The sequence below is a fragment of the Ostrea edulis genome, chromosome 3 (assembly GCF_947568905.1).
Source record: "Ostrea edulis chromosome 3, xbOstEdul1.1, whole genome shotgun sequence".
NCBI classification, from domain to species: Eukaryota; Metazoa; Mollusca; class Bivalvia; order Ostreida; family Ostreidae; genus Ostrea; species Ostrea edulis.
Genome location: NC_079166.1, coordinates 75,454,697 through 75,471,960, shown reverse-complemented (window position 1 = coordinate 75,471,960; position 17,264 = coordinate 75,454,697). Strand labels below are relative to the sequence as shown.

At 34.7% G+C, this 17,264-nt stretch overlaps 3 protein-coding genes and 1 long non-coding RNA gene across 10 annotated transcripts in view; 2 read left to right on the top strand and 2 right to left on the bottom strand.

The window, feature by feature from the left end:
• The window catches only part of LOC125673338 (diacylglycerol lipase-alpha-like), a 71,132-nt gene that overhangs the window by 22,336 nt on the left and 31,532 nt on the right, over positions 1–17,264 (bottom strand). For all 7 annotated transcript variants that reach the window (XM_048909883.2, XM_048909884.2, XM_048909881.2 and 4 more), the window contains one exon: positions 15,665–15,749. In XM_048909883.2, coding sequence (XP_048765840.2) covers positions 15,665–15,749 — 85 coding nt within the window. The remainder of the gene's footprint in view (positions 1–15,664; positions 15,750–17,264) is intronic.
• LOC125673342 (uncharacterized) overlaps positions 1–17,264 on the top strand; it is a 28,574-nt gene that overhangs the window by 1,393 nt on the left and 9,917 nt on the right. The gene's annotated exons all lie outside the window — the stretch shown is intronic.
• Positions 2,508–12,632, top strand: LOC125646390 (uncharacterized). Its single transcript, XM_048872635.2, has 12 exons — positions 2,508–2,929; positions 3,460–3,582; positions 3,802–3,921; positions 4,458–4,544; positions 4,876–5,167; positions 5,350–5,632; positions 6,895–7,128; positions 7,247–7,323; positions 7,436–7,540; positions 7,702–7,919; positions 9,480–9,644; positions 10,208–12,632. Exons 1-12 carry the CDS (start codon positions 2,733–2,735, stop codon positions 10,455–10,457), a joined length of 2,151 nt encoding a protein of 716 aa, XP_048728592.1. The 5' UTR covers positions 2,508–2,732; the 3' UTR covers positions 10,458–12,632.
• LOC125646391 (P2X purinoceptor 7-like) lies at positions 12,429–14,224 on the bottom strand. Its single transcript, XM_056161116.1, has 4 exons — positions 13,956–14,224; positions 13,484–13,654; positions 13,051–13,290; positions 12,429–12,935 (listed from the first exon to the last, which is right to left on the bottom strand). Exons 1-4 carry the CDS (start codon positions 13,965–13,967, stop codon positions 12,672–12,674), a joined length of 687 nt encoding a protein of 228 aa, XP_056017091.1. The 5' UTR covers positions 13,968–14,224; the 3' UTR covers positions 12,429–12,671.

The window sequence follows — 17,264 nt, the reverse complement described above, 5'->3', positions numbered from 1 at the left end:
TTTAGTAGCAGCAGATCTGTAGCTCTCTGGGGAAAACATTGGGACATATTTTCCAAGTTACAGATCGGCAGCTATAGTAATGAAGAGAAGGATCTCATTTTAAAATGCCTTTTTTATAAAGACAGTATATGAACATGTTCCAATTTGGTATTATTCGAACCACATTAAAGATTGTCAATTTGTTGTGTAAGCAGAATGGGAAACTGTTAACTAATAATTTGTACACTGTTTAAATACACTAATGGTGTTATCCAGAAAAAATATTATTGTTGAACAAAGTTCTCGTCTAATAGATGTATTACATATTTGAATGTAAGCATCACTGATAAGCTGGTTGGAAATGAATCTGAAGGAACCTGACCTAATACTTGAAAAGGAGAAAGAGGGTGAAGATGCTAATAATTTTTTAAGGCGATGGAAATCATATCTTGAGAAGATCATTCCCCACTAAATACTTTTTTCTGACAGGACACAGATAATTTGATTATGAAAGTCGAAATACAGCTAAATTACACAAGAACTTTCAAAACCACCACTAACAGACTAGTGAATCTCTCTTAACTTCTCGACTATGTTCATGTCTCTTAACTTCTCGAAATGGGTTATAAAATCACATACAATTGAGATCACTCTTATAGGCAAAGAAATGAAAGTCAACACTCGTGTCCTCATCCTAAGCTTAAAAACGAAAGACAGTCTCAGGAAATCCTCAATCACTCTCTATGAATCAACAAAATACTTCACTATACTACTAAAGGTTAATGGCTTGAAAAATCCTATTCCCCCCATCTACTTCAGCCATAAAAATGAAATATTCAACGGTAATATACATACAGAGAGAAAATTAAGTGCTACAGAAAAGTAATCTCACACAATTTTCCACCACAACCCTCAGAAATGTTTGCTGACAAACAGAGGATTCCGAGTTGATGCTTAATTTAACAAGTATTCTTGCAATGAGAGGGTCTTGCCGGTGACAATTTGGAGGGAACATGTCAGATCGTCAGTAATGAGACACAGCAAGACATCAGTCTTGACAAAAATCTCTGAACACGAAAAGCAGGGTTAATACTGTGTAATATGTAAATAATTCCTCGTTAGTGACAAACCAAACACAAAAATCAAAGGGTTCACTTTATCGTAAATCAGATCAATTTAGGAATCGCAGTATCCGCCTTTCTACTTTTTTCATTTTTTTTTCCGCAAAGATTTGCAATGATTTTATAACTCATCGAATATAATACACTGAAGGTTGAAGAAATGATAGTTTGATGAGTTTAATGAATGCATTCCAAGACATGTACCTAGTGATAACAAAATACCGCATTTCAATCAAAGGTGTTCTTTTTTTTTTTTTTGATTTGAAGAGATCACCGCCATGGAGTGTGGCGTGACCCCAAATGGCTTAAGTCTACTACAGGGTGGTGTATCCACGTTTATTATATGATTCTCTGTAACACGCAATACAGCCAAGAAGAGAGATATTCTGACAGACCAATAAATACAAATAATGATGGCACGAATGGCCTGCCATCATCAATTCTCAATCCTTTCCCACGCACCTTACTCCAATCAATCAACCACCAAAGAATAATTGCTGTTTTGACATCAACAAATTCAATATATGGATTGTTTGAACTTCTAATACTACGAGATCCATTGCAACAGGCGGAAGTAACCTGGAACAAGTAGTGACCAACCTCAACATGTAAGGAATGTCAGGAACAGGCCATGGGGGATATTGGCATCCGGAGCTTACTTAACTGTTCACTAAGGCCAGATCTGTTTTCCCGCGGTATATCAAAAGCTTGATTAAGAAAAACGCATTACATCAAAACAACATCTCAATCCCGATGCTTTCCGCGACACGACTTGTAAACTTGGATCACAATGTGACTTGACAGACGGAGACGAACACTAACAAAAGAAGATACTTTCTGATAACATTCATAGTCATCACAGTTTTATCGAAAGTGTTATATTCCACCGTACAATGGTATATTACACCAGCATTATATAGACTTGCATGATTGTTCACCTGTTTACATGTATTTAAATATTCTAAAGTCCCGTTCACATGCGCTCATTTACCAATAGGTGTAAATTTTACATATATGCAAATTTTACTCCTGGAATGTAAATGTCATTTTTTGAGACGCGTTCACATGCAACTGCAATTGTGTGTAAATCAGTGTTAATTTAGCTATCCCTAAGCAATATGTGTTTTGAAGACAGATATCATAGACATTTCTTTATTATGTAGCTATAGGTTTTCCCATTCCTTGTTCAAATGCTATTCAAAATAATATCTGAACTTACTGACATACCAGAAGGTCGTTGCTTTCTAGTGTTGTGATGTGATTTAATAGAAAATTAAGTAATGTTTTATGGACAATTTCAATTTGCATATGTGTGTGTAAATTGTGTTATGCGTTCAATAACTTAAAATAACACAAGGATTTATATTTAAAGTTAATTACATTAAAGCTGTATGGTCCGATGTTCATCCGTCATAAATGTATAGAAATATTTTAATGCAGCTGAAATAATGTTAAAAGTTATTAACTTTCCCTTAATTATATGCTTAAAAACATCTGCGTATAAAAGAAAACAGTACCAAGATTATTTATAATGTAAATAAATGTGGTACATATATAATAAAATTTGCCGCCAGGAGGCTTCCGTGTTGGGAACTTTGCGCATGCGTATCATTTCGATGTAAACAGCGAAGCATGGAGTCCGGTAAGAGAAAACGCGGTCGTCCAAGTTTGACGGAGTCAGCACGGAAGAAAAAGAGGAAAGAATCTGAAAAACGACGCAGCCAACAAAGAATTTCTATAGGACACCATCTAGAAGAATGGAATCGGCTTCGTGTTGCACTTGGCCTACAATCAAACCCACAACTTGCAGGCGTTCTCCTCAGGCAACAGTAAGTTTGCGACCTCGGCCCATGCGATGTAAACGCTAGTTCTAGTCAGTTACAGTGTGTTGAGTGCATTGAAACGAAAAAGATATTGGCAAGATATTGAATGTGTACTACAGATGTTTTCCGTCTCTGTGATTTCGGGAAGATGAAAGCTAAATTTTCTGTAGTAAGTTGTGGGGCCCACGAAGGGATAAATTATCTCTGCGCCCCGGCTGTTAATATGTATACATTGAATAGGGCTGATTTGGTAATTATTCTTGGCATATGCATCAAATTTCGAATTTGCCAATTAGAGATTTATGAAGTTGTAATTATCATAATGCAAAAGTTGTATATTACAATTGAAAATATAAAATTAAGTTACAAAACTTTGATCTATAACCTACATATATATACGAGTGAAGATGGTAGACTACATCTTGGGAAAGGTTTAGTTTCTTTTTATAGGCCTATATGATGTGTAAACATGTTGCATTGCTGAAGTGAAATACATTAACAAAGTACATTAACAAAGATAAATTTATTTTATTCAGCAAGCACTATGAAGGCCGTACTAGACGTATGTCAACTCCTGCAAAACAGGGCTTGCCAACAGGTCCAGAATTTACAGTGTCTGAGATTTCCTGTACAGACACAGGCAGTAAAGACAGTGAAAGGTGGATATTATTAGAACTGCTTTCTCTGTTTGTCTGTTTTATGTAGTTGCATTTTACATACATGCATGTTTGGATATGATGCAAATTCTTAATTCTTGAGAAATTTCATGTAGTTTTCATGATTATATTTATCCTTAGACTGTGTAATCAAGATGATAGATATATTTTTTCATCTTTCATCTACAAACTTTTAATATTTAAATTCTTTGAAATCCGTAGCACGGAAACAGCAGTGTCAGGAATAGAAGAAATGGAAAAATCCTTTGGGGATCAGCCAACAAGCAGCCATGTTACATTTCAGAAAAAAGCACTGTCATCCTCCTTCATAGACCCATTCAGGTATTTCATTGAACATAACATGTTCTGCTATCACTCCCATCCCCTTTCCAGCTAAACTGCAAAAGTTTGATTTAAGATAGTTGAAAAAGAAGACAATGATTAGTTATCATATTCATTAATTACAAAGAATACAAAATTGAAAACAAAGCATACACATACTCTGGAAATAGTAGGTACCTAGTTGGAGTAAGCTTCCCTATTTGACCACTCACATCTAACATAAGCCCACTATATTGATATGGTAAAAGATGAATCTTTACTCAATAAGTATGGGGGAAAAAGGCCTAACAATTGGTATGAAACATGTCAAACAGCATTCAAAGTAACAACAGACTATGCAAATGAGATAATGTCTTGTCTTTTAAAAAATCAAATGTATATCCAAGTAATTTCCCTAGTTCTTCATATTTTACTGATGTGCTTTTTATGATTTCAAAGAGATCTGTCAATAATATGGAAATTTGTAATCCTTGACTTAGAATTTGAATACTTCGAATTGATGACTTATTTATTTATTATTACTTTTTGTTATACAGTTTAAGTATTAGTGTTACCAAGGATTATGACGAGGAAGAAGATATGCATGACGACGATTATGTACCAGAATTTGATGTGACCTTGGGGTATGGCAATCTATTTGAAGTTCATAAAAGTTATATAGATTAATTGTAGTGCAAATTTCACAGCTGTATGCATTGAAAAAGCCCCTATCGGTGTGAAATGTATGTAATAGAGATCTCTATGTATGTGTTTTTATATTTGTGCATGAATGTATGTCATAAGCAGATAAGCACACAATTAGCATTAGAAATCTCACAAATACTAGATGATTTATATATAAAAGTGTTGTTAGAGCTTGCCAATCAGGAGAGGTTCCTTCTTTTCAATCTCTGCTTCATATTCTTTAACCTTAGATGAAATATTTCACCTAATTATCTTGTTCAAAATTAACAGGGAAGAGAATACAGATATTGAAGATGTAGCTGGCGGTGACATGGTCCTTGATATAGAGAATACAGATATGGAAGTTGAATCAGGAGAAAACTTCACCGGCCCAGGCATCACCCAAATATCATCAATGACAGAGTCTGAATCCGTTTTGAAAGCAGATAAAGTGATTGCATATGAAGAGCAGCTTCTGCAGTTAGCTTCCACAAAGATAAATGATAAATGCATAGTGAAAGGATGCTCGGAAACATTGAAACTTTCTACAAAGTATGTCGCATCTGCCATGTACATTGTTTGGGTATGTACTTGATATTTATTCAATTATTGTTGGAATAATTTATTTTACAAGCACATGCAATTTACAGATTTTTGTCAATCAAAGTTGATTGATTTCATTGGAATTTATTATCCTTTATAAAAAAAAAAAAAAAAATAGGAGTGAATGTGATATTGAGAAAATCCTTGTTTTTACTTTTAAAGTCCTGCGCAAATGCACACATTAGACATAGATGGTGTTCTCAACCAGTGCTCAACAAAGGACTTCACAGTGGAGATTTGATGATATCAGCTGCAATTCTTTTCTCTGGGAACAATTTCAGTAAGGTGGCACTAATGGCAAAGTTCCTCGATCTTCATTTCCCCAGCCAGTCATCCTTTACACGTATACAGAGGAGTTACCTTGTTCCAGCCATTGATGAGAAGTGGGAAACACATCAAGAGAGTATAAGGGCTGATCTTGGTGACAAGAATTTAGTACTACTGGGTAAGTTACAAAATAATTTTAAGGTGGCTCACTACACCCTGAATTAGTTTCTCAAATCAGTATGAATTCATTTTTATCATAAAATATATGATGATACATAATAAGAATATATGCCAAAAAGACCGAAAATATGCAAGTTTGGATAAAAACATGATTTTCAAAAAAATATTTCAATACATAGACTCTCTCTGATTTGAACCCGAGGTCTGCGGTTCACCAGCCGAATGCTTTAACCACTGAGCTACGATGATGGACAACAAATCGATCAGGATTGGGCGGTCAAAACCGCCCTCGGTTTTAACCAGTAGTTTTAACCATCCCGGTCAATACTCCCCAAGTGGTCAATAGTGATTTGAACTGTCCATTTTCCTATTTTTGTACATTTCTTGCAAAGATAAAGATAAATTAAGTCTTTTCATTATATGGATCAATTGTTGATTAATATTTTTCATTAGATAATCAAATGTAATTTCATAAGTTTAATATATTTGGTTTGCTGAAACTGACCGAAATATCTTCAGTACCTACCAGAGGGTCACAGTTCTATAGCATAGCTTGACGATTGGAGACAGACCTTTTACTACATGTACCTGGACAGATTAAGAATGAAAGGTAGCTGGACATTACCTAAGCACAGGAAGCAGAGTTGACAGGTGTTAATAAGCATAGGCTGGGACCAGAGATGACCAGTGTGCCTGTTATTGTTATGAAAACATCACCAACACCTCCCCCCCTCAAATGTTTATTCAACAGTTAAAATGAAGATTGATGAAACAATACTTATAGGTAGTTCTTGTTAAACTATGGAATTTGAACAGAAACTTTCACATCTTCCCCAATTCAACAGAGTCATTTGTACATTATTTATCTAATATTATGACTTATAAGTATATTATATACTGATAGTGCATGTTATGAATTACAGTATTTACCATAATGGTCACTTAAACATTTAAAATAAATAACACAGACTATAATGACCAAATAATCTTCAATTGACCAGTATTGACCGGTTTTAACCAGTATGACCACCGGCCAATCAATACTCATATTGACTACTTTTTTGTCAACACTGAAATCGATCGATACAAATATTTTCACAAAACATTTAAATCGCTATCTTGTAACGTAGTGTCATAAAGAGTATAAACTTTAGGGTAGTGAACTACCTTAAATAATTGAATAGATTATACATGTTGGCTATCATTTATCAGTGGATTATTCTTGATGTACATGTAGCTACTTGTTTTCTTCTTGTAAAGGAGATGGGCGTATGGACAGTCCTGGGCATTGTGCTCAGTATTGTACCTACACAATGATGGAGAATGACAGCAAAAAGATAGTGGCCTTGGAAACTCTTGACAAGAGAGAGACTGGAAGAAAGAGTACGAATCTTGAAAAGGCCGGCTTTCAAAGAGCACTGGAAGATGTTAAACAAAGTAACCAGGTTACCGAAGTTGTTACTGATGCACATTTACAGATTGGGGCATTGATGAGTAAGTAAATGTTCCAGATACACCCACTGCTTTTCTTGAGTAATAATAATTACATGTATTTCATGTAACTAATACTGATACAGAGGACAATCCTCATCAAACTTTATTATGTATTCAGAGAGACAGTATCCTGAGATAAAGCATTCCCATGACATCTGGCATGCTGCTAAGAATTTGGGGAAGAAAATAATTGCGGTAAGGTGGTTTCAAAATGATCATAATTGTATCTTGCTATTTAGATATTGTGAATTATTTTTAAAATAAAAGTGCTACATGTATCAGTTATGTTAAATTCACATCATTGTAGGCAGGCCAAGAAAAATCGAACAAAGACTTGTTGGCATGGAGCCAAGATATTGTGAATCACTTTTGGCATTGCTGCAAAGTTGCCAGCACCTATGAAGAGTTCCTTGTAAGTGATAAATAAATTTTTCTTTTAAATCTGATTGGGCTTTTCTCAGTTTGTAAATCTTCAATGGATTGAAGAAATTATATCAAACTATTGATAGATATATTTCCATTTATGTGAGGTTATAAAGATTGTTTTCTTTCATCACAATTGTTTTTACACAGGATGTGTGGGTTGGAGTTCTGCATCATGTCCATAACGAACATGAGTGGGCATTATCCTATGGAAGTTTGGCACCGGGATCATGTTTTCATGGTGACCTTGAAGAGACAGAACGAGATAAGAAATGGCTGGACAAGGGAAGCTCTGCTCATGCTGCCTTGACAAAAGTTGTTCTAGACAAACGCTTCCTGAATAATGTCCACTACTTTCTAAATTTCAGGTATATACATGTACTGCAAAAATGCACTGCTTTTTTTATTCTTGCTAGTCATTTTCAGGTCACCTGAGTATCACAGGTGACCTATTGCTATTGTTCTGTATGTGTCGTCCGTTAACAATGAAACATTCAATTTTTCTCTCAATAACTACCCTTCCAATTATTGTTAAATTTGGTATGAAGCATCTTTGGGACAGGGAGGGGGGGGGGGGCATAGATTTTAAATTTTAGGATTCCTGCATCAAGGTGTCTTAGGGGCGTGGCAAAAATTGTCAGTAATTAACCAATTTAGAATTGTCTTCTCTACAACCACACATCTGTAAGAACAAGATTTGTTTGTGAAACACGCCCCTGGTGGCAACACAGGACTATAAACAAGGTCAAAAACTTTAAGTACTAAAACAAAAGTTGACATTGGAGTCAAACTCCAGTTCAAAGATCATGGTATTAAATGAAAGAGCACGTGAAAAGCAATCTATTTACAAAATATGAGATTCATACCTTGAACAGTTCAGAAGACATTGCCTATGTTTGTTCTTCTTAAAGTAGGTCATATTCCAAGGTCAGGGGGTTAACCTCTTTGGTACCAAAAAAAAAAGGTTGTTTCACAAGGAATGCACAAATGAAATATGAGAATTCAACAAAAGTTATGAGTACGCTTTAAGTTTTGGACAGACAGAAAAGCAAATGTTACAAAAACAATATGCTCCTCGAATAGTGGCAGGGGCATAAATCATGTATAGTAGGAAGGTGTCTACCAAAATTTCCCATGGGGAAGAGGTTCTGACGTCAGCGTTTGGCCAAACTTGGCATATAGTGGTTATGTGCAAGATATTTCAATGACATTTTCTTAAGTGCTATTAATACCAAACTGATTCGTAATGGATATAAAAAGAAGGAGATAGCTCCTCACCAAACTTTTACATGATCCCAGAGGTTGGGGTTTGGTATCATGGTGGGGACAGAAATGGTAATGAAATGTATTGATCCTTTTATTCGAAAGAGTTCTTCATTTTGGTGGTACTACATAAAAACTAATGCATAATTCGGATTGGGAATTTCGCAACCATGGTATTTGACTCCAGGGCAGGTCCAAAATAGTCACATAATGTTAGTTTTTCATATATATTACATATAATGTTGTTCATCAGTATGGGGGCATTTGTGTTTCCTTGTTGTACCATATGTTGCTGCTGAATATTAGAAATTGGATTAGATATACAGAGCAAACAAAATATAGATTTTGTATCCATTGGGGCTAGTGATACTTTTAAATAATCCCCTGTGACTAATAAGGCCTGTGGGCCTCTCTTTGTTTACCGTTTTCATATTCAGTTCAACTTCAGTATCTTGAACATATGATCAACATTTCGAATACCATTGATATGTCAAAGTGAGTTGGAGGTCCCAACTGCATTTTTTTTTCTTAATGTATTTTAACGACTATACCTCAAACTTTTGAATATCTCTCAATTTTTCCCCTGGCCCCATTGAATTCAAGATAATGAGGTTTAATGAACTATAAAGATAATCTTCCTAAATTTAATCTGAATTTTTCAACAGAAGTACATCAAACTTGGAGATTTTCAACAACCACATATTGATGTATGCAACAAAGAGAATTTCTTATTCGCCACCAGTCTATAGGGCAAGGAATGTATTGGCTGCATTAGACTACAACCATAGTGTTGATTTGCCAACAGCTACAAATAAAGATGGAAGTATCAGGTAAAGATTTTGTTAGTACTTATAAGTTTATTTCTGAAACAATTAGTTCATTATTCTATCTTATCTGGTTTAGCTTCACAAACACCCTTCCGGGCAATGTGCTTTACAATGTCATATCGAGACGATTTTATGAAAGCATAACATGTACAGGATTTCCAGCCTCTTTTTATAGCTATTTAGTGAATTTTATTGATATTATATTTAAGGAATATTCCAAGTTATTTCATAAAGGTGAAGGTCCATTTTCTGGTATATCATTCTCTAATTTTGATAACTTCGTTATTTGTGTATTGTTAATTATCAGCCTTTGCATGCATGCATTCATAGTTGTCCATACTTTTTGTGGCTCTCCCTGCAGGATTTGAATTGTAAATAACATACATGAACTTAAATCAGTGGATTCCTTATCAAGATTGAGTCTCCTTTAAATACATGTAATTCCGAAATGTGACAAAGGAGAGTCCACTTCTGATGCTTGCCATGGCAATATCTACACTGTAGCTTTAGCTTTGCACACAACTGGTCACTTAGTCTTTGATTATATTTCATATTTTCTATTTTAGATATCAAAGGACTTTTTCAAAGAAGTCGGGGAGGTGGACAACTGTGGAGCGAAAGCAAAACAAGACTTATGCCCATATTGACAAACTTTTTGAAAGAGCTCTAAAAATGCGTTTGGAGTCTGATAGAGGGATGCATCATCCTGCAGAATTATCAGCAACAGACCCTCGACGGATTTCCAAAACCATTGCCCCAAAGTCTCCACCTCCAACAGCAGAACTTGTTTCCCAGAAAAAATCAAGATTTAAGTAGATTAAATAAACGTTTTCTTTTTTGTAAAGGCAGCTAAATGTTTCAATGGATATTACACATGTAAGGCAAATCTATTTTAGTTCATCACAGTTTATTGTCATTGTACATGTATATATGATACATACGAGTCCAAATAATGAAACTGTTTAAATGTACATTGTAAACTATATTGAATGAACTGTGATATATCATTGCACATACTGTATCATTTCTTTTTTCAAATCTGTACAGATGTGATTGGTTTCCTTACCATATAAAATCATTATACATATACTTTTTTCTCTCCAAATGTGTTAAGGATGTGTTTAAGTAGATATTCTTGTCCATAGTTTTTTAAGATATGAAGAAAGAATTTCCTCGAACTAAAACTAATTCATTATGATAAACATGATCACGTGTTTCTACAAAATTATGAACATAAACTGCACCATTATTCCCATTGATAACAAACCTTATACTAGTATTCCATTGATAGTTAGCTACTCTTTATGTTGTCTTAACCAAAATGATTGACCAAAAACCAAGGAATTTGGTAGCTGCCTGTTGTTTAATATGTAGTCATTATCTGTTGGGCATTTTTAATTATTTGACTTCTCATCAGTAAGTACATACATGTAGCCATATTTCATTTAATTTGATATGAGACTTATTAAGGGTAAGGGGTTTTATAATTGTTTATTTCTTTGTCACTGCACCACTGTGGCCTGAGGGGTGTCAAATCCTAAATGTTTTAAAGATATGTTTTAAATAAGGAAATCTGTCCATTATCTATAATGAGCAAAGATTTTTGTATAAAAATTTCATGGCTCCCAATCTCCAGCACTTGGTTGGGAACCAGATTGGTATTTAGTGAAACTACATGTGTGTCAGTTTTAATTCTGTGCATGTTTGCATGGTTATAAGAAGCATGTAGCTGTTTATCAAATTTTAAAAGTCCCTACCCCATCACCAGGTGGTCAGGTTGTCAATTGGGGCTCAAATGGTACATGTGTATATAGTGAAAGTACTTTCAGATTTTTTTGATTATCTCTTACTTGCTTCTGTGTATTGTGAATAAATACTCCTGCATTATTATGAAGAGTGGGTAGCCATATGCCAAATTATGCAGTTCAATGCAAATTGTTTTCTTGTGTGCTTACAATGATGAATCTTGTATACAAGTTCGAGCTTTGCCAAGGTTAAATTTTTTTGTTGAAAATGTTCTAAGTGACACTTCCATTGAGAATTATAGGGACATTTCTGCAATCAAGATAACTTGATTACCTCATTTATGTATAATAATGCAAATACAAATTGACAATAAAGAATGGCAATGTGGGAAAGGGTTACAGATCAAGTCAAAATGGGATATACACTGGTGATATAAACTACAAAAATCTCTAAATACATGCAATATAAGCTGCAATTGTTTAAAATGGCATGAAAGCAATTACATATTATTGCTCTATAATAAACAGATTAATTTTGGTGAACTAATTTTAGTGTACAATCCATCTTGTCATTTAGGATTAAAGGTTCAGATTTTATTAATCAGTGGTGTTAATTTGATCCATTAGTGCATTGCAGTCCACAAATTCTTGTGTATTTCTCTCCATCTTCGATGCCTTTTACTATGGTTCGTATTTTGATCATTTATTTTGGAGATGTGGAAGAAAATATGTTTAGTACTTTGTAACTAATCATAATTATATGGCCAATTTCAGTGCATTGTATACCGGTAGACTGGAAAGAAATTAAGCTTACTGACATTTTTTATGAAAATGCGTCTTGTGAAATTTGATTTTTCTATATTAGCAATATGTTGATACAATAAAGTTATTTAAGGGGCAAGATCTAAGAAATTGATATAGAAAGAAAACAATTAAAATTCCTGTGGGAGGGGGTGGGTGGGGTCAAATTCCATTAATTTTATGATGGGGGGAGGGGTCAATTCTACTTTTTTAAGGTACATATACTTTTAAAGATTACATATACACGGTGTGAATAAACAGTAGAAAGGGTACATAGAATGTTATTTATACCATGCTTAGTATTTGTAATTGAAAATCAGTTTAGATACTTTAGTTTACACATGGATGTAGTAGGGTCTAAATGAAAAGTATGTGAATTTTGTTTCTTGAAAGACATTGAACATTTGATCTTGCCCCTGAATATCAATTCTAATGCACACACTGATTCGTTGTTGTTTGTTTGTTTCGTTTTTTTTACCCAAGATTAATTTAGTCTTCCTTGGACAAAACCCACATATTGTCCTGAGGGTTCTGGGTATTTGTTGCGTATTTTCCAAACACAACAGCTTGGAATGACTTTTCTATGTCCTGCTCCAAGCTTTCCATAAGTCCAAAGGATGTACTGTCTGTATGCAGAGTGCCTGTTCCCCCTGTTGTAATCATCATCAGCTGGCAAAGCTAACACATCTTCTCTATACAGGCGGGCCAGGGCAAGGACAGCCTCATCAAGACACAGAACATGGAAATCCTAAATACAATTTATATATCAATTCATACAACACTGCAAAATAAGAATCTGATCAAAAATCTAACTTGTACATAGAAGGAAGAGATGTATATTAATTTAGTGGCAAGGTACATACTGGCAAAAGGGTTGTGCACTGTTCTGGACTTCTGCCACAGCAGATCTTTTCTTCCTCTGTAGGCATGTTCCGACAGCGGTTACAGGTACACCAGGATGGTACGTCGGGTACAGATGTAAGCTGACCAGGGGCTCCAGGTCTTGACTTGTCAATTATGTCCAAAATTAGACTTGCTGATCTGGATGCTACTTCAATGAGCATTTGCTGACATGCCTCATGGGTGAGGTTCTGCACATGTCTCTACAATATATATATATATATATATATTGCATTATATATATGTATATATAATTTTATAACATATATATATAGAGAGAGAAATAGATATCGTGCATATAACGTGCACATTAATTGCATTTGCATCATGCTGTTTTGCTCAATATAATTTGATACTCGATCATTGAAATGCACAAATTTGATATTCACTACTAACCTTCGCAATTTCTGTTCTTTGCTCCGTATGTTGGAGAACTTCCTCCTCTTTTCTGTTTGACCTGCCTCTTCTTGCTGCTGGCCTTCCTCTACCACGACCACGGCCACGGCCGCGTCCTCTAGGCCTTCCTCTACCTTTTACAGGGGAATCAGCACCAGTTGAAGAAGTTGACTGGAATTGCATTCAAAGTATATCAAAAGAAAAAAAAATTTAAATACACACTTTAGAAAAGATTTACTGGCATTATAACGTTCGTATCTTGCCGTTTTGAGTATACCCCTTTGGGGCCTCTTGATATTCGCGCGATTCTATCAAACAGCAAAGTGGAAAGAACTTGGATTCTCGTTATTTAATTACCTTTATTCATATTGTTTAACACAATATTTATCATGACTGCAATCTGGATATCGTCAAATGCGATATAGTATCAGAATACACAACTTTACGCGAATCATATTACTGGTGATCTTACCTCTGTATCCATGTTTCGTTGAAGTCTGAACTAGTCACGTGATTGTCACATGATTTATCTTCTGAATATGCATAAGAAATGGCCGAGATACAGTTGTTTGTAAACATCGATTTAAAATCAAATAATTCTGGTTAAAACAGGTGAAATGATGTTTAACCTGTCGTATAGCCCCATAAATACGTACGTACGATAGTTTAAAAGTGTTTTTACAAGGTGGACAAAATTAGTCGGAATTCGGACCATACAGCTTTAAGTCTGACTGGATAAAAATTCTGCACTATGAGTAAAAATACCCCCCCCCCCCCGCTGAAAACTGATTTAGAATCAGTCGGACAAGCCTTTGTAGGGTACGGAACCTTCTGTCGCAGCAGCCCCTGGTGCGGTACCAAATCTCCATTATACCGCACATTTACATATCTTAAAATCAGCCTCGGTCTCCGCGATTCGTGAAAAACTAGATGCAAAAAAGAGTACATTGTAAGTGTCAGACTAAAAGACTTTAAACTTTTCGACTTTTACATGTATGTATCAATTAATCAACAGAACCGTAAGATGTATAAAATGTTTGTAGCGTATCATTAACTTCTACCACCAAAGAGACAGCAGATAACAAACGATACCTACACTTCACTCAGCATTGCGACGAGCATAGGCAAAGCACCTTCTTTAGCATAAACATACATTTACATGTGTTTATATATATAAAACTCTTACAAAGTATATATATATATATATATATATATATATATATATATATATATACATGTATTCTACATGCATCTAAAACCCAGTTCATATGCACCTGTTTGCACACGAGATGCATTTTTAACATGTGCAAAATTTGCCTCAATTAGCACATTGTGTCATAAGAACGCATTTTCATGTGTGAAATTATCTTACTCACAGTTTCAGATTTACTCCTAGTAAAAAAAATGCATTTAGTCCGACAAGGTACACATAACTTTTACATGTGAGTAAATTTACTCCTGGTGGGCGTGTGTTTTCAGCCATGTGAGCACATGGAAAATTTTAGACAAATTGGCAAATTGTTCACATTGTCTATAAAACAATGCATACTTTTCTTTAAGATTTCATCTTGTCCTGTATTAGAAAGAGCAGTGATATTCTGCTGTGTCAGCAAGTTCAAATATAATTTGTGAATAGCATTTGAACAAGAAATAACAAAACCTATTGCATCATCAGGAGATATGCACCTCATTCCTTGTCAAAACACATTCATATTGCTTGGAAATAACCAATACTGACTTACAAACAGCATGTTAGTGCATATTATATGAACGCATCCCAAATATTACATTTACACACTAGGGGTAAAATTTGCATATGTATAAATTTACACCTATTGGTAATATAGGTGCATGCCAATGGGACTCAAATTTTCCTTCATTTTCACACTTTAATTTCAATTATTAAAACTCTTACAAAGTATCAATATATATAAAATCTTAATGGTTATATGAAACAGCATTTTCATTAAAAATGTATGCGGGGGGGGGGGGGGGGGGGGCAGTCAAAAGGGCGGTTTTCAATTGACAACTTAACAACTAAAATATTAATCCAAAATTCTCTCAATAACAGATAGAGTTAGCGGAGGGTAATGGTGGGCATTGGCATCACTCGGGAACAGATTTCCGCTTAATGTAAAATTATACACACGTGAATAATGTATTGGATAAATCAATGGTTACCCTGTTGTTATTCTTTCTATCTACACAGCAACACAGCAGGTTAAAACGCCGGTCCCAGCTTTCTTCATAAGCCCGTATCGTCTTTCTGTAAAGAATACAGATACTAACATACTGAAAATAGTCCACGTGTTTGGAAACTGAATCTATTGGAATACACGTGTATCATTTAGCACATTCTGCATTTCACAGAATAATGGTTATTTTGTCTGCATGCGTCTATATCCAATATATTCGCCTAAGTTTTATGCGGAATTTTCGCGTGCACTATATATCCTGTTTGTATGTATGTACATATACAGTGTATCGTATGTACATAAATCATATTATGCAATGTTTGTATGTGTGTATATGTATTATATGGGGCAATCAATGTGACAATCTTTGGTTTGGAGAATATTTTAAGAAATCTGGTGTTAGCACTTTAATTCACTTTCAGCGTCTTGACTATTGGTTGAGAGACAACTGTCACAAAGACATCATTTGAAATGAAACCACGGACAATGGAGGACGACGCCTGTCTAAGACAATTCTCACCATACGCAAAATCAATTATACGCTGACCAGACAAGGATATCTATTAAATACAGAAAACCCATACCACATTAATCTCAGGCTGTTACGTGTTGTTTTGTTTTTTTAATCTGGCTGTTTATAGATATTCTGATCGCTCCTTACACAGAAATACTTCCGCTAGATCACTTGAAATAGTTGTCTTTCTGTACTGAACTAAACTTAAATTGTAATTCAAACACACTGCAGCCAATCAAATGACAAGGCAGGCAGGTTAAACCATTTAATAAATTTCGGTCTATATGAAAAGTAATAATCTCATTTTTATAACTATATGCGATTACGAGTGTCGTTCCAACACAAAATGTAAAGTCTGAGGCAGGCGAAAAGCTGGCCTCTGTCAAATTCAACTCCACTCAGTGCCTAAAGCCTACTGTCTAATAAAATATTGAATCTTCATCGCCCGTCGGCTAGACAGTTAAAATTAATACATCGCTGCCCTCATCGAACCGGACACTGAGGATTTTATTTTACTTCATCGCTATTTCTATTTTATTTCAATACACTATCACATTCATACATCAATTAGTTCATTGTTATGAAAGGATTCTGACAAATTGAAATGCGAAATTTCGCTGTTCTCAATGTCATTAAATCTTTTTTATAAATAATTTCATCTGTCACAATATAGAAGAAAGTCTTCAATGTTTTGCGTTCTGCTTTTGGGTTAAGTACTATCTGAATGAAAATAAAATTTATATCTTATTTGTGAATCAAAATAGCAGTCCACCAATGCATATTCAACCACTCTAGAGAGCGATAAAAATTATAGTGAAGACATCGATTAATGTGTAGATACATGCATAGATATACCTCACTCCATTTTCCTTTCAAATTTTACACAAAGAAAACAAGAACAAAACAAAAACGGAGATGAAAAATTCCAAACAAGTCATACATGTACAGTGTACTTTGCAAACATTTCAATAATTCAGATTCTCTGGAGGGAAAAATGTGGACATATTTTGTTCAGAACAGTTTGTACAACTGTGACGTGGACAGTGGAAGCTAGCTAGAAATCTTTTCCGTT

Excerpts from the sequence above, each read along its gene's own strand:
- LOC125646391 (XM_056161116.1), bottom strand. Across the intron at positions 13,291-13,483 it reads AAAGAACAGAAATTGCGAAG|AGACATGTGCAGAACCTCAC; the intron begins GTTAGTAGTGAA and ends TATATATTGTAG. Across the intron at positions 12,936-13,050 it reads AGTGCACAACCCTTTTGCCA|GATTTCCATGTTCTGTGTCT; the intron begins GTATGTACCTTG and ends AATTGTATTTAG.
- LOC125646390 (XM_048872635.2), top strand. The coding sequence starts at position 2,733 with ATGGAGTCCGGTAAGAGAAAACGCGGTCGTCCAAGTTTGACGGAGTCA. Across the intron at positions 3,922-4,457 it reads TCCTTCATAGACCCATTCAG|TTTAAGTATTAGTGTTACCA; the intron begins GTATTTCATTGA and ends TTTGTTATACAG. Across the intron at positions 5,633-6,894 it reads CAAGAATTTAGTACTACTGG|GAGATGGGCGTATGGACAGT; the intron begins GTAAGTTACAAA and ends CTTCTTGTAAAG.